Genomic DNA, 17,449 nt, shown 5'->3' with positions numbered 1-17,449 from the left:
ATGTCAGTTCAGTTCAATGACATTCATCTGCACTTTAGATACAGCTATTACATGAAATTATCTCTCACCCTGAAATGACAAAGGGTTCCTTTGTTACTTGTAATTGCTAAATGACAGAGGGTCTGTCATTGCTAAAGTTCTCCTGCTCTCTTGCAGTGTATCAGACCTCTGTTCTGTATTTGCACCCACCTCCAGGGGCACCAATTTTCTACATAATGTATGTGTTTATCTAATTATATTTATATTATCTACATAATCTACAAACATATAACAATATGTGTGCTAAACATAGCTGCTATCCTCTAACATTATGAAAGGACCATGCTGTAGCCAGGTGTAAACAATGAAGAGAATGCAAAGCTCAAGCTTCATCATAGAATGCACATTTCATGATTCAGTTGTGTTCTTTTTGTATCACTTGCTATTTTTAGGGTTGTTATATTATTGCATATTGTAGGGTTGTTGGTTCTGTCCAGGATCAGGCCACCAGCAACTCTGTCCCAACCAGCGCCAATAGGACTTACCCTCCTGGCAGTGGTCATAGTATACTCAACAAACCCATGAAGGATCGCTACAGAATGTTTATGGAACTGTATGGTCAATCCACTGCTTTCTTTTTACGATCAATCCTCAGCTTTTTTTATTTACATAATAATAATCTATCATGCATTTGAAGGGATTGATACAGAACTGTAGTGAAACATATACTGTGACCTGGGATGGTTACTCATAAAGCACTTTTATTTTTATTTTATTTTTATTTTACTTTTATTTTATGTTTATCTAACCTGGCGAATGTGGAAGACTCTGAATGCACATGGTGACATCATTTTGTCTGATAATGACCCAAATGTAAAGGATGTTCGCATGAGGTGATGCAAATCTCTATGACCATGTATGTATATATCTGCATAATATGTACTGTATGTGTCAATAAGATGTACATATTCTTATAGCTTCAGATACTACTGTAATTCTGACATTGCTACAAATAAAGACATTTTCAAGTAATCTTTCTTTGAAACTGTACTCTTGCCTCTAATATATTTGATTGAGAACTGTAAAGTAGAAAAATGCTGCTGTATTATAAACAGTAGGCCGATATGCCTGATAAATCAAGTTTCAAATATGTATTGTCATATTATGTACTGGGCTACAGGGGGGCACGTTTATGACAAGTGCAATGAACTTCTGACTTGCAAGCTCTCCTCATCCAAAACACAATAGAACACAGTTGTAGTAGAATACAGTAATGTTACGAAACCAACTAGCCAGGCGTCACACTGACGTCTTAAACATTTCATCCATGCTGCACTGCCCCCCACAGGTCTGGAGTGTGAAATCTGACAGTGTGCTGTCTAAACTGCGCCCTGTACCTGTCTAACCTATCTATTCCTAACAGTAGCAACACGATAATACAGTAATAATACAGTAACATAATATTTATTTTCATTTTCCGATCCCTTTAATTTATAGGAATCCTGTGACTTTATCACTGAGGGTATCAATCCTGGAACACAGTTTGAACCTGCGCTCCAACCTTCACACTGAGCATGTAGAGGAGGCAGGCAACCAGGGCGGACCAGCGGACACTCTCATACCCATGTTGATTCTACGCCTCAGCTGAAGCTTGTAGACTGGCAGCCATGTGCTGTCCATACCGGCCTCTGAATCTTGGTGCCACTGTAGATGGCCCTGGACCAGTTCCTGGGTGACTTGGAGTTGCCCGTCAGGGATGGAAAACCCCACCCACTTACTGACCCTCTCCTTGACAGGAGCCTCCGTTTCCGATGGGAGCATGTAGTCACACACACAGATGCCTGTGTTTGGCACGTGGACAAACACTCGCTGAGCAAGGGGCTGGGAACCCATGAGGGTACTCACTAGGTTCTCATCAATCATCAGATGTTCAAATAAGTTTTTGGCCCTGCTGTAGACACTCCTGTCTCTCTTGATGTGTGTGATGGTGGCTTTGGCGGTGGCCCTTCCTGGTTCCATGTAAGCTCTGCACTGCAGATTCCCGTTCAGTCTCAGGATGCTGCTGCAGAGCTGCACTGACGCAGTAGAGGGCTTCTCCCCTAACTGGCCTGTCGTAGGAAGCATGACCTCAACACGGACCATTACCTTGCTTGGCTTTGACATTCTTCTCAGAGGTGGAGGGTTCAAATTGGTCTCACCTGGTAGTTGTTTGTCATTGATGAGACAAACACTGCTTCTGCAGCCCCTCTGTCATGCACTGCTTCAGACCGTGGGCAGTCAAGGGGAACATCATGTTGATCTCCATGGAGCAGGTCACAACGGGCCAGTATGCTGTCAACTGGGGTCTGTAACTCCAATTTGCAGGTTTGGAAGATTTACTGGGATCTTCAATGTCCATCCACCAGCAAGTGGACTTTTTTGTGTTTGAGCAGATATGAAGCAGCACTCTTTCATTTGTGTCTTCCTCTGAGAGCCTCCACAACCTCCCCTCAGATAAGCGCTCCTCAACAGCAACCATCATTCGCTTCATTTTATTATGGCCCTCTTTGGATTGGCAGGATGGGGCAAGCAGGAACAATCCAATCACTGACAATCCTCCAGTAAGCATGTAATTAACATGTTCAGCATGTTTCACAATATCGTCTTTGTCATGATCATCCATCAGGCCAGCAGGGCTGTCTGTGTCTGTTAGTGGGGTCTGTGCTACAAGCAGTACAAACTCCCTCTGTCCAACCAGAAGTCCAATGATGTAAGATGTGGTCATTTGGAGAGTTCGTAAATATTTCTCAATAACAGCATCAGCAATGAATTCCTTTCCCATTCTGACCAAGGCAGTACTGAAATGGGAGCGGGGGAAATAATAAGGAAGATCTGATGATGAAATACCAATAACAAAATAGAGAAATTGATCACATTTGAATGTTCATCAGAGTTGACATTAACTCTATGTGTAATCATCAAAGATATAAATAAATTTCAGTCGAATTCTTGAATGTCAACATATGTGGGATTATATAAAACACGTAGAACATCATTTGTCCACAGTGTAACGCAGCACTGGTGCAGTCTGAATATTCTAGAATATGCATGCATTGTGAGAGAGAATCTGATTTTTATGAACAACTTCTGGAATTGTTATCATCTCTGACCGCATTTTTCACCCTCAAGAACCGAGGATGGTGAATGTAGTAAAGTGAATTATGCATCATCAAGTCAAATAGCACTGGTCAAGGGTCGTTTGATGTTCTTGACTCAGTGGCTCATTATGGCATGACACCTGCTGCATTAATACAATTGTTGTCAAACATTATTCCCTTTGTAAAATGTCAATGTACCTTAAAATTGCATTGTGAACCTTGACACAGTAATGAGGAGCACTTCAACAACGCACTGTCTAAGGCGTAGTGATCGTGAGGGCATGCGTAGCGAGACGTCAGCGTTGCCAGCGTGGAATACGGAGCGCAAGTCCAGGAAGTAAACTGACAATTCGGCGAAGCAAATAGGTAACATAACGAAACGGTTAGCTCGTCAAAATCAATATTCCCTTCTCATTCACTGAGGCCAAGCAGAGAGGGGATAGGCGGCGTACCCCTGCCTCAAGACTTTACACTGCACGCAGCCACTGCATCACAAGGTAAGCACCACGGACAAGCTGTCATTTGTGTGCCCTGCTCTCCAAGGTAACGTCAGCTATCTAGGCTACCAAATGCTAGGACTGCGAGAAGTCAGCTGCTGCTGCCAAGGCTCGGTTGTCATTGCTAGGATGACGCGGAATTAGATCTTGTCTCCTTGATAACAAACGCAGTAAAATAATGTTGGACCTTTGGATACTGACAGTGTCCCGGCTTATGTTGTCATTACACAGGAATGAGAGAGTGCTACCACGAAAATGACCTTATTGATGATGTTATATGATTATGACGATGGTGCTGCTTAGCTTGTTAGCAAGCACCGGGGTAGCAAGTCAGTATCCTCTTTGCCAATATTGAAATCCGAGCTTTGACTTTCAAGGCATAGTGAGCTCCTTAGCAACTGGAGCAGGTTGACTTGGCATCCGGCTTAGATCAGTCATATAAAACACTGGCACTGACAGAATCATCAATTCTATTCATAATTGTCTAAAAAAAAAAAAATCCAGTCAAATATAAAATCTTCTTACGACTCAAGTATTACATCATTATGTAGTGCTCAAATATTTAGTTATAGACTTGATCAAGCAAGATACTATCACTATTTAGCAAGGGTTGTGTCAGGTTATAGGTTGAAAGTCCGGTTTGAAGAAGCAAACCATGCAACTCAAATTACAGGAATCCGTCACCACACCCATTATCCATTCAGAAAGAAAGGTGGGCTCTAGCTGTAAATGAATAGAAGTTTCAATATACTGTCTCCATTTTCTCCATTTCACCAATTGTGATGAAGCAGAGAGTTGGCTTTGTATGGCCATGGTCAATATTTGAGTAATATTAAACAATCTGATCGACTTCTACCTCTAGATCCTACCTCTGTCATCTGTGTGTGTGTGTGTGTGTGTGTGTGTGTGTGTGTGTGTGTGTACAAGTGTGAGTGAAGGACAGAGTGAGCCTGTTAAGCAAGACAAGCAATGTTGTCATCTCTCTCTGTCACTCCCACTCCCTGCACCTCAGTCAGGGAATAAGAGATCCAGCTGGTTTGGTGTTTTTTCTCTTCTCTCTTACCCCTGACCTCTGTCCGTAGATGATGGTTGACCCCACGCTCGCTGAAATGGGCAAGAATCTGAACGAGGCCATGAAGATTCTAGGGGATGGTCGAAGGTGAGGTTTTAGGCCTGTGCTTCGATCCGTTGGTTCGTTACAGACAATATTAACAGACTTTGTTTGATATGCCTATTCTACACACACAAACTCTCTTGCGTAACCTGATGAAGCGGATCATCTGACTTTGCTGTGTTTGTTTTGTTGTTTCTTCTCCAGAGAGTCAGAGGAGGGCACAGAGAGGCGGAGCTTCAGCAGGACGAGTATTCCTGGACCCTTACAAGGAGAGTGAGTGAAACTGAATATACCCCAGGGAGAACCTACTACTCTTATACCTCTCTCTCTCTCTCTGTTCTCTCTTTCTGGTCCCTCTCTCTCACTCTGGTCTCTTTCCCCCTCTCCCTCCCTCCCTCCCTCCCTCTCTCTCTCTCACACACATTGACCCTGTTTTATGAAGTAGATGCCCCACCAATCATCCTGAAGTTGTTATGCCAACTTATTTACTAATACCAAATATGTGTCATTTTTGCCCCTCCCCTCCAGTGGCCAGGATGTTGCCAGCATACTACAGTTGGTCCAGAATCTCATGCACGAAGAGGAGGAGGAAGACAAACCAAGTCACCGGTTGGTCTTAGATCCTGGAAACTGAATACGTTACGCATTAACTGTCGGTTCCTATTTGTACTTCCTGGAAGTCCTAGGATGACACAGGACAATGTTTGCACTTCTTCATGGACTTTGTTTAGTTTTTTTGCTGTTCTGACTATTTAAAGGCCTTTTTTTATTGTGACCTCACTTCCTGTGTATGGCTCACTCAGCAGGATGCAAAACGTCGGGGAGCAGGGTCACATGGCGTTGCTAGGACACAGCCTGGCGGCCTTCATCTCTGTGCTGGACAAAGAGAGACTCAGGAAGCTGACCACGCGCATACTGTCTGACACTACACTCTGGCTCTGCAGACTCTTCAGGTGTGTGTGTGTGTGTGTGTGTGTGTGTGTGAGAGAGAGAGTGTGAGAGTTCATTTGCATGAGTGAGTGTGAGAATGCATTGATAGTTCAGTGTGCAGTGTGTGTGTGTGTGTGTGTGTGTGTGCCGGTGTGTGCCCATGTGTGCCTGCCTGTGTGTGCACATGTCTATGTCAACATTGCCATACCTCTGAGACTATCCTTTGAGACTCATCTACCAGATGCTTCCAGTGAATTGGTATACACTCTCACTGCTTGTCTGTGGTACACTGCCAAGGACTAAGAATCAACATGGCTGCTCATACAGTATGATTGTTTCTCCCTCATTACTGTGGTCAGGTATGAGAACGGCTCAGTGTACTACCACGAGGATGACCGGGAGGGGCTCCTGAAGGTGTGTCGTCTGGTCATTAACGCCCGTTATGAAGACTACGCCATGGAGGGCTACACTGTGCTCAACTCCAGACAGCCTGTCATCTACCAGAGCGCCACCTGCAGGCCGGGCCTGGGACAGCACCTCTGCAGCCAGGTGTGTGTGTATGAGCAGACAGTACCTAGAGGTTCTCTGACAGTACAGTGGTTACACATACACACGGTTGTGATTGCACTGTACACTGCATTTACACTTTATTAACACTCTCCCCAGGATTTTTTAACAGCGTGACGCTGAATTACATTATCAAAACCCAACTCGTGTTTATTCATGTCAAAATGCGCCAAAAATACAGATAAAACACTGAATTCACTGAGGAACATCATAACGCCTTCATTTTCGCTTTAGTTTTTTGACCGTTGGCGATGGAAGAGTAACTATCATTACAAAATATATTGTTTCATTTGCATAATTTACATAATGGCGCTTCCAAGTTCACAGCGTGGCACAGCGCCGCTCTTACATTCTTTGGGGAGAACGCTGTACACAATACATGTCATCTCAACTAATGGTTATACACACACAGGACCTCTTGAGTACACATATGAATATATACAATCACACACCTTTTGATGCTGTCATTACGGGACTGGGAAGTATAAGTGTAATAGGGTTTCATATTACAGGATAACAGAAAACCGGTCTTTCTCTCTCCTCAGCTCGGTCTGCCTCTATCCAGCCTCTGCACCGTTCCCTGTAACACCATGTTTGGATCCCAGCACCAAATAGTAGGAAAATCAAACCCTGTTTTTAGAGGAAATGTTTGTCTCACTGAACACCTGATCAATCATTCATTCATTAACTCATCTGTGTTATCCTACGGCAGGATGTTGCTCTTCTTGACAAGCTGATCAAAGAGGACGTAGAGACTGGGAAGCTTCCATTGCTGTTGATAGCCAACGCAGGTCGGTGAACTCATGAATAATTAACTCATATTAACTGAACCGGCATCACTACTACTAAGGCTCTTCTTGATTGACGACTAAGACTGTACTGCTTCTTTCCCAGGAACCCCTGGTGCCGGTCACACAGACAAGCTGGGCCGTCTGAAGGAGCTGTGTGACCAGTACGGCATGTGGCTCCACGTTGAAGGGTGGGTGATATACAGTGACTAACGTTTTGTCCAGGTGCTTCACCCCAAATTTGATCAGGTGTTTTTGTACCTGTATCAAAAGGTTTGACAAACATTGATTTTGGGGTGAACTGTCCCTTTTTTACTATGTTCAGTTGTTCTTTATTTATTTATATCTCACTAAAAAGTACTCAAAAGATATTCAGAGATTATTGCTAATAGATAAGGATGATAACTCTGTAGTTAGCATGTAATATCTTTCTGACAAGCCTTATTTGAGGGGTTTATACATTCTTTATAACTGCTTTGTTTCTCTCAGGGTCAACTTGGCAACCCTGGCTCTGGGTCATGTATCATCCACAGTAATGGTATGTACAGGACACTCACCTTTAAGTGGAACAGATGTGGAGAATTGTCCTTACAGTATCATAGGAATACTGTAGCAGTAGGCTCTGCATTAGGAGTCTGTGTGAATGTTTCACAATCCATCTGTAACACACATATTTCTATTATATGTCTATTGTGCCTTCCGCTGTGCTCACCAGGTGCTGTACTGTTATGAGCTGTGACATATCAACTATGTCTGTTTCTTTCCTTCCAGGCAGCCACCAGGAGTGACAGTATGACCCTGACTCTGGGGCCATGGCTGGGGCTGCCCGCTGTGCCCGCTGTCACCCTCTACAGACACGAGGACCCAGCCCTGGTCAGTGGCTCTCTGCTCCCTGCGCTCTCCCCGTCCCTCTGTCAGGAGATGTCTGCCTCTCTCTTTCTCTCTCAAGTCCCTTGTGTGACTGACCCCTCTGGTCTCTCATTCTCTCTCAAAATCTCAAAAAGTTCAAATCGCTCTCTGATGTCTCTCTCTTTCTTATCTCTCCAGGTCTTTCCAATTATCAGTCTCTTGCTGAGTGACAAATCTCTCTCTCTCTCTCTCTCTCTCTGACTCAATCTTTGTCTTCTTTTTCTCTCTCAGTCTCTGGCTGCAGGGTTGACCTCCAGTCAGCCAGTGGAGAAGCTGCGTGCCCTGCCCCTCTGGCTCTCCCTGCAGTACCTAGGGCATGATGGGATAGTGGAGAGGATACGACATGCAGCAGAGCTTGTGAGTACAGCACAGAATCCACCATCGAAACACACAATCTACCAAAGAAATACACAATCCACCATAGAAATAGACAATCTACCATAGAAACACACAATCCACCAAAGAAATACACAATCTACCATAGAAACACACAATCCACCAAAGAAATACACAATCCACCATAGAAATAGACAATCTACCATAGCCAAGTGTGTTTGGTCTGTCATTTCCTTCTATGACATTTTGACTAGCCATAGTTCTCATTGGCTAACAAACTGTCCTATCTACTCCACTCTCTCTGTCTATAGAGCCAACAGCTTCTGGAGAAACTGAAGACACTTGCCTCCATAAAGACATCGGTAGGTCATCTTGCAACAATCTGAAATGAAACTATGATTCTCTACATTTCATTCAGACTGTTACAGTATAAGGAATCATAACATGCTGTTATGAATGCTCATTAGTATTTTTGCGGAAGTTGATATATCGATACACTATACACACAAACATTTATTATATCCCGTTAGATCATAGAAAGTGTCACAAATACAGTTGTTTCAAATGTAGCACGTGTAGCCCCCCTCCCCCCCACCACAACACCCTTTCCGTTATGTTATAATGAGGTTTTATTTTATTTTTTCTTGGACATAGTGCTGCAATATGAAAATCGCGCACATAATACTGTGCATAAAGACATGAACACTACATACATATACATGTACAGTAAGTGATACTTGTAAAGATGAAGCCATCTCTGTTTTAGGATGTTCTTGCCACAGAGATCTCTCTCCTTGAGGCTTTGACTATGGTAAAGAGCCCACTGAGCCCCCTATATCACTGCCACAACAAAAAAAGTGTTTGTCCGCTGGCGTTGGCTCAGGGCAGATGCTGCAAAGATTCACTGATCTCTAAATCATTTGGAATACTGTGAAAGTGAGTCAACTTCATATGAACTCCATGTATATGTGATGTAGAGATCAGTTGAGCTGCTGAGCAACTGTGCTGACCCAACCCAGTGAAGGAGCAATGTGTGGAGAATTGTAACAGTGTTGTGGTGCGGTGGTACTCAAACTCATCTCCCATGCCCCTCTCTACAGCAGTCTGGGTGCCAGTCTGTCTCTGCTTGAGCTAACTTATCGTTTGAAACAGTCTATTACCCAGGCGATGAGCACAGTGTATGCATGATTCAATTGCAGTCATAGACCTGTTTTGAACCAGTAGTATTAAAAAAACGAACGAACTGGGGAATTTGAGAGGCGGCTTTGAGTAGCTCTGTTGTCGTGGGTGTCGTGTGTGGCTGTAATTTGTGAGTTGTGGGTTGCCTTGGTTACAGGGCGTGGTGTCTCACTCTCGGATCCCCCCCATCTCCGGGGGCTCTCTGCGGGACGTTCTGGGCTCTCTCATACTCTCTATTGTAGGTGGGACCAACCCTCTGCCTGCTTCCTCTCCTCCTCCCTCCTTTCTCTTTATCTCTATCACTCTGTCCCTGACCATGTTTGTTCACCCCATGCACTGAGAGGCACTGTATTTGAGACGTGACTCAAATCGATGGCCCCCATTGGCTGGATGGCTGGCTGGCTGACCGACTGGTTCTTTAAAATGTTCTTTAAAACACCACAGGCATGTTTTAGGCAATGTCACCTGCCCCAACCAATACCCCACCCCCACTTCACTTCACAGAGCCTGATGACCTCCAGGTTGAACTTTGTCCCAGGCGTCATCAAAGATGGACCTCACTGTGTTTACAGGAATTCCTGTTTTAGGAATCCAACTGCTCACCAAAAAAACATACACACTCTTACCGTGCCTTGTGTCAAATGGAGTAGAGAAGCGATATTTAAACATTTTGCGTTTGTTACTCTGACTAAAATGAACAAAGCCATGTCCCTAGACACAACTCTTTAGCCATGGACCATTATTGGAATGTGGAATTCCAATTATTGGAGCCACAGGAATTGGCTGTGGATAGATATCCACCATTTCGGACACATTAGAGAAGATTAGTAGGGTAGGGATATAGGGTTAACAGAGTTACTGTGATGTGGAAAAGGTCCATGGAAAACACAGAAATGTCCATTGTGCATGGAACTCAAGGGCATCAAATGTCACACAGACATTTACAATAGCTTGGTTGCATGATATCCGTGTATTCGTCGGAATCCTATCACATGAAACACTTGGTAGTAAAATGGTTTTAATGTCCAATTCCGAATTAACCCCTTGGCATTTCATATACTGTAGATCTGAGAGGATTGGATTGGTGTAAGCAAAATGGCAGAACCTCCATCCCAGCCCACCAGCAAGCTAGCTAGGTGGATCTACTACCTTATTGTCAATACTAATCCGATACCTCTCAGAACTGCCTAGGGATAGGGCTACGGGCTCAATTTGGAATTGGGCCACTCTGTAGCATTGAGATGCATGGTCTCAGGCTAGCAGCAACACCCATGCAGGCCGGTTTGACTGCTCAAACCAAGGCTGTATGTCACAACCCCAAACCGCAGGCATCTCCATGACATTGCATCACACAGCTTCTCCGACCTGGCCTGTCAAGGCCCGATCAAGCCTAGGGCCAAGGGCCCTACACCGCCTTCTACACTTGTGTAGGTCTGAATGGATCGGAAGTAGTTCCACCTTGCCCTATTGGAGAGGTAAGGTGGAATTTTCACCATCTTGCTTCCACCTATCAAATCCTCTCAGATTTACACACGAGTGTAAAGGGTGTAGGGGCTACGGGTTGTTTGTGGACAGGGCCTGTGCCTCCTCTGTCCCATGTGTCTCTTCTAACCTGTTTCACTGCTGTGCCGCAGGTGGAGGATGAGCTCAACTCACCTGTGGTGGTGTTCAGGTTCTCCCAGGAGACCAGTGCAGGTGTGTGGTTATTCCTCTCTAGAAACCTCCTCCCATTGTATTGTATGCATAGTGTTGTCCTTCTTAGTTTTTAGTCTTACAGTTGATCCTTGGGGGGGGTCTTTTAAAAGGGCCATGGTAAAAATATAAAAACCAATTCATAGAAAACAAAAGATAATGACAATTGAGACAGAGAGAACAGAAGCCAGATAGAAAGTATGTCATTTTAAATGGAGAAAAAACCTACATTAGACTTTGCATAATGTTTGACACCATGCCCATCCTTATCTACCCAGCATCCAGTGGGGGTTCCGTGGAGGGCTACTTCACAGGGGAGAGAGAAGTGCAAGATGCCCTCAACAGATGGGTGTGTATGCCTGCCTAAAAAGGCAAACAACAACGTATTGATTAGTTGATTGATTGACTTATTGATTGCTATCTGTCTGTAGCTGGGTGAGCGGTTGGCACAGCTGGTGCCCGCTAGTGGCGTAGATGTGGTGGAGCTTGAGGACGAGGGCACCTGTGTCCGATTCACCCCTCTCATGACTGCCGCAGGTAAGATGCACACACTCACAGGTAAAACTCAGGTAAGAGGCTCACTCACAGGTAAAACTCAGGTAAGAGGCTCACTCACCTGCAAGGTGCTGCATTCCAGTGCTCTAAAAGTATTCTATTCTATTGTTTTCTATTCTATTCTATGATGTGATTATAAAGACTTTAAAGATTGAAACATGTGCATGATAGGTAGAGAAAGACAGTATGGAGTGGACTAATGTTGTATTCCTGCCTGTATTGCCTGTTTAGTTGTAGATTAGATATAGCTGGCTTCTGCTATATCATCGCAAGGTCCCTGGTTTGATTCCGGCCATCGACATATCCTGCATGTCATCCCTCCTCTCTCTCACCCATCCTTCCTGTCAATCTCTACTATCTCTATCCCAATAAAGCAGAAATGCCCTAAAAACATATTTAAAAAAAAAGATATAGCTGTCTTCTTATGCTGTGACCTTTGACCTCTAGCCCTGGGTACCCAGTGCGGGGACGTGGATGTCCTGGTGGAGAGGCTGGCTGAGCTGGTACCTGTGCTGAGCTGTACGCTGCGTCTTCGACAGGACTTCAGACAGGAGGTGTACCACCACTCCTCCCTCACCTACATAGAGGACCTGAGCTGGCCAGGACTGGGGGCTGTGAGGTGAGGACAGAATTTGAAAAGAAAAGATGAAAAGTTCAGGTGTTTATTTTTGATGAACAATTAACGATGATGATTTTTCAATTTAAAATGTATTGTACACCCAGGTATGAGCCAAGGAGTGAGGAGATGGATGACAGTAAGAGGCAGCAGGAGGTTGAGAAGATCAACAGCGATCTGCTGAAAAAACTACGGGATCTGGACGCAGACCTCAGCTTCTCCACTGGTTAGTACCTGTCCACAGATCAGAGGATTGTGGGAAATTCTGTCCATTTCTACATCAGTAACTTACTCAGAATGGATTAACCTGTCTCTCCTCATCCTCAGGCCCGGAGTTCGGTCCAGAGAAAGACTGCATATTTGTTGGCATGGCAACAGAGGACCTTGATGTGTCAGAGCTGGTGGATACGATAGCTGCCCTGGGGAGGGACATCGAGGAGAGTGGCAAGGTACCTTCTCACGCTAATGTGTTGGGCCCTCAAGTCATTAGAGGTACCAACTGAATTGACTGTAGGGACCAACTGAATTGACTGTAGGGACCAACTGAATTGACTGTTCCAATGACTTGCTGTTTATATGATCGTCACGGTACCTCTGGAAGATATCAATTTCAGTGATGTAGATGTCTTCAGGTCAGAAAGTAACATCAACTTAAGCTGTCGACGGATTACATTTCTAAATTGTTACAAGCTATTTGTTTGCCGTGGAATCCAGTGTTACCCTTAATATATGCCATTTAGCTGACGCTTTTATCCAAAGCGACTTACATTGCAGTGAGTGCATACATTTCCCAGTATATATGGTCCAAACGGGAATCAAACCCACAACCTTAGCGTTGTTAATGCCATGCTCTACCAACTGAGCCACAGAGGACCACACCCTTCTATCCATCCCCATGTATTCATCTCTCCATAGTTGTTGGAGAATATGACAGAGGTGGTACGGAAAGGAATCCAGGAGGCAGAGCTGCAGCTCCAGAAAGCCAATGAGGAGAAGCTCATGGAGGAGGTGTGTGTGTGTAGTATGTGTGTGTGTGTAGTGCATGTGTGTGTGCGTGAGAGAGTATATTTTGTATACAAACAAATTGAATACATGCAAAAGTTATGGACTTATTATTCTTTCTCTCTTTGTCTCAGGGTGTATTGAGACAGATTCCTCTCGTTGGCTCGGTGTTGAACTGGTTCTCTCCATTCCAGACCTCTGTGAAGGGCAGAACCTTTAACTTGGCCGCAGGTACAACACAGTAAACGTGTGTGTGTGTGTGTGTGTGTGTGTGTGTGTGTGTGTGTGTGTGTGTGTGTGTGTGTGTGTGTGTGTGTGTGAGTGAGAGTGCATTTGCATGAGTGCCTGCGTGCATGAGTGAGTGTGAGAATGCATTGAAAGTTCAGTGTGCAGTATTGTTTATTTCTGAAGTCCTTATACAAGCTGGTGGTATTGAACGTGTGTGTGTGTGTGTGTGTGTGTCAAACGTGTGTCTACCATAGGTTCCCTGGACTCCACAGAGCCCACCTACACCATGAAGGCCCAGGTAGACAGACTGGCACCCCCAGATACCCCTACATCCTCTGCCAAAAGAATGCCAGGTAGGACCTGACAGATATGACAGATTCAGATTATTTCATCAATACCTTTTACAGCTGTTTACATTCAATAAATTCTAATGTTCTGTCACAGTATTTATCTCAGTTTGAATAATTTCCCTAGGTATTTTGTTACTTGAATTAAAAAGAAATACTCCTGCACACGTGCTTTACCTCTGCAGGATTTTGAGGTGAAGCATGTAGTTTAGCACTTTGCTGCCCCCTTTGGCCACACAGAAAATGTGAAAAAGTAAATGTGCTACGATTTGTAATAGCAGCAAATATGCCTATCCTTGTAAACAAAGGAAATGTAAAATAGGTACGTAAAGGCCAGTGCTCGACCTCTAACTTACTGCCACGTTTGGCACTTTGGCAGACTTGAAAGGAGGCCACCTACATGTGTGTGAACCCATCCATTCTCTTCTGACTCCGCCCCCTCCTCCTTGTGTCGCCCTCATAGGTCAGCGGTTATTCCGCCGCTCTGGGGCGGGCTCTGACTCCCACAGCGAGACAAGTTCCATAGGACAGCCTGAGGAGCTCTCAAGGGAGGGATGTACAACCCCATCACCTTCCCCTCTCCCAGCCCCGGAGGAGGGGGTCCCAGAAGCCCCTGAGGTACCTGAGGAGGAGGTCCCAGAAGCCCCCGAGGCCCTAGAGGCACCACCAGAGGCCCCCCAGGAGCTGGCTGACCCCGAGCCCACACAGGCGGAGGTGGAGGTGGAGGTGGGCACAGAGGAGGAGAGGCAGCCTGAGGGGCAGGAAGCAGAGGTGGCAGATGAGACTAGCAGATAGGACAGCCCTGTTTAAAGGTTCCTCAGGACAGGCTGTGAAGGGTACCAGCCCAGCGATTATTGGAGAGTAGGGCTACATTCCATTACGAAATCTTACTCCCTTGCCTCTTTCTTTGACAACATTCCACTTTCATATCTGAATTAAATGGATACTGGATGGGGAAAAGAGAAAAAGGCAGAGACTTCACTTAGCCTACCAAAAGGCTAGGTGGTGCTATAGCCATATCTCTTTAATCTTTCCACTTATTTTTGAACTGCGAGGGTAAGAAGTCAAGGGCAGAGGGAAGGGATTAAGATTTCAGAGTGGAATTCAGCCTTGGTCTTTGGAGTTGTTTAGACAGCAATCCAATGTCAGAGAGCCTGCCTCTCAGGCTACTGAATGTCTCAGTCTGCTGATGAAGTAGGAGTAGAATTCTGACACCTGTGTACCCTGTAGGACCTGGATTTAGCAACACTGGTTTAGTTGGGACTACAAATGGGTCTGGAAATGAAAGGTGAAAGGTCGACTGAATACTTCCCTCCACTCCTCCAGTCACTCTTGTATACTGTAGACCGGGAGTGATGCATCTTATATGCAAATAATGTGACTAACACTGGAAATACAATTCTAGATTGTATGTACTGTAAATACTGTACACAAACCTTATATTTGTATCCACTCACCATCATGATCAGCTGAATCCAACTCTATAGAGTGAGGGGATTGTAATAGGAAGAAATACTGTGAAAAAAAACAGTCACCTGCTTAAGACCTTTAAACACTCCTACAGTGTGTGCACTACCCCAAAACATCCCTCCACAGTTAAAGAAACAGAAACACCAACCTGTTGATATTTGCACATATAGGGGCCTGAGTAATGTATATTGTTTTTATTTTGATATGACTTTGTTGTCAGTAATACTTATGGGGCTAAAGCGGACTTATGTCCACAAGCAGAGACATGCTTAACAGGCATTTTGAGGAAATATTTTTTTTTTGCCAAAAAATATAGTTCCTATAACATGCTGAACTGTATGTTGAGGTGTTTACTGTGAGAAAGAGATGCAGTACCGATAGCTCTCCGACTGATGATAGCATGATTGCAGGGTTGTAAAAAACGAAATGAAAATGAAAACAGCTTTATTGCACTCATTCTGTCTTTTATTACTATGCTACCTTATTTAATTTTGCGTTGTGTATGTCTTAATTTAATCAAAATCCTAATTATTAATTAATTTGTATTGTGTAAGCACGAGTTAAAACAAATCAATCACTTTTGTTGCAATAACTGCTTTGATGAAGAATTATGATTACTGACTTGATATGACTCAATTATCATTTCCGTCCTGCCTCTATGGTAATTTCTTTTTAATTTAACTTCGACTGACTTTTTTTCTAAGCTCTAACAATGCTCCCTCCATACCATAATATTAATATAAAGGGAAACATTATCTAGAGAAGACTTATAGTACCAAGGCATTTTACAACATGTTTGTTTACACTGTTCTTAGTATTGAAATGATAGGCACCACATCCTCATTGACCAATCATACTCCTGCTAAGTTGTTGTAACTAGTGCCCAGAGTTTTTCCTGGTCCAGTCATTTTGTCAAGAAAAACTACAGGTTTTAGTCATAACATCTATGAGAAGCCTAAATGCCCCAGAGTTTGGAGATGTCTGCTGATTTTCAAGTGAAATATATGATTTGCCTCTCTCGGCTGCTTTTACATTTACAACACTGTGCCATTGACTTTTTATATCCAAAGCATACAAGGAATGAGCGTATAGCATACTTTTTTTGATATCTTAACTTAGGATATGCACTTAACTTGAAAAATGCAACCTAAATTGTTGTATCTTCTGAAGTTCGTTCCCTTACGATGATTTTGTTTTAATATACTTTAATATTTACATCTGCTGAAATGTTATAGAAATCCATGTTATGCTTGTAAGGCTCATCATGGCACTGTTAACACTATATTCTATGTCGAATCTAATGTCTTTTCATATTATGAACATTATACTGTAAGTAGGTACAGTATGTACACAATGAGTTTCATTCTGCTCCAAATTCCTTTTATAATCAGTAATTCTGGTGCAATAATCCATTTTGATTCATCCATAGAGGATAAAATAACTGACATTCAACACCGTTGTTGAACTGGGAGCATTATTTTTGATACCCCTTTGATTTCCTTTTTCTGATGTGCAAATACTGTATGTAATAGTTCAATGCTTTAACAGTGCTCTAAGGGCAAAGGTGGATGGAGTACTACTCTCACTGAGGTTCAATGCCTGTTCCTCCTAAGCTGTAAACAAATAAATAAAATAAAATAAAACACTATTCAATTTTAATTTCAAACGATGGAAAGAGGGAAAACCTCTGAAACCAAACAGATTTATAAAAACATGAGATTAATCAGTTTTGTGTCATCAATCATTGTGATATAATTAGCCTTGTGATATAATTAGCCTTATTGTTTACAATGGCCCAAAGATTCCACATCAACATCATTCAGAGCCTGACATGGTATTGGCAAACAGTTACCAGTGCCAGACAGTAGCAAAGGGAACAGACAGTAGCAGAGAGAACTGTGGCTGAGGTCTTTGGTGATCTTCCAGGCCTTCCTCAGACACCGCCTGATGTAGATCATGTAGTCATGAATGGCTGGGAGCTCCCCCCCAGTAATGGACTGAGCCATCTTCACCACCCTCTGCAGAGCCTTGCGGTCGAGGCTCTCTGGTGCATCTGTAGAAGTTGGTGATGATCTGACCCATGCCAAATTTGTTTAGCTGCCT

At 43.8% G+C, this 17,449-nt stretch overlaps 1 protein-coding gene across 4 annotated transcripts; it reads left to right on the top strand.

Moving 5' to 3' along the window:
• The first annotated feature begins 3,445 nt into the window (after positions 1 to 3,445).
• pdxdc1 (pyridoxal-dependent decarboxylase domain containing 1) lies at positions 3,446 to 17,022 on the top strand. Of its 4 annotated transcripts, none has more exons than XM_083677343.1 (24): positions 3,446 to 3,613; positions 4,696 to 4,772; positions 4,932 to 5,000; positions 5,256 to 5,336; positions 5,534 to 5,680; positions 6,017 to 6,206; positions 6,770 to 6,838; positions 6,937 to 7,015; positions 7,119 to 7,203; positions 7,502 to 7,550; positions 7,784 to 7,885; positions 8,153 to 8,278; positions 8,569 to 8,619; positions 9,024 to 9,068; positions 11,071 to 11,131; positions 11,407 to 11,477; positions 11,560 to 11,665; positions 12,131 to 12,302; positions 12,407 to 12,525; positions 12,627 to 12,748; positions 13,215 to 13,307; positions 13,436 to 13,532; positions 13,784 to 13,882; positions 14,340 to 17,022. In XM_083677343.1, exons 2-24 carry the CDS (start codon positions 4,696 to 4,698, stop codon positions 14,669 to 14,671), a joined length of 2,442 nt encoding a protein of 813 aa, XP_083533469.1. In that variant the 5' UTR covers positions 3,446 to 3,613; the 3' UTR covers positions 14,672 to 17,022. The 4 variants fall into 4 exon arrangements, with proteins under 4 accessions (XP_083533469.1, XP_083533468.1, XP_083533471.1 ...); XM_083677342.1 differs by having other exon boundaries at positions 5,531 to 5,680; XM_083677345.1 differs by lacking the exon at positions 9,024 to 9,068.
• The last annotated feature ends 427 nt before the right edge of the window (positions 17,023 to 17,449 follow it).

Source organism: Argentina silus (genome assembly GCF_951799395.1).
Source record: "Argentina silus genome assembly, chromosome: 9".
NCBI lineage: Eukaryota > Metazoa > Chordata > Actinopteri > Argentiniformes > Argentinidae > Argentina > Argentina silus.
Note: the sequence above shows the minus strand (reverse complement) of the source record. Positions and strands in the feature narration are given on the sequence as shown.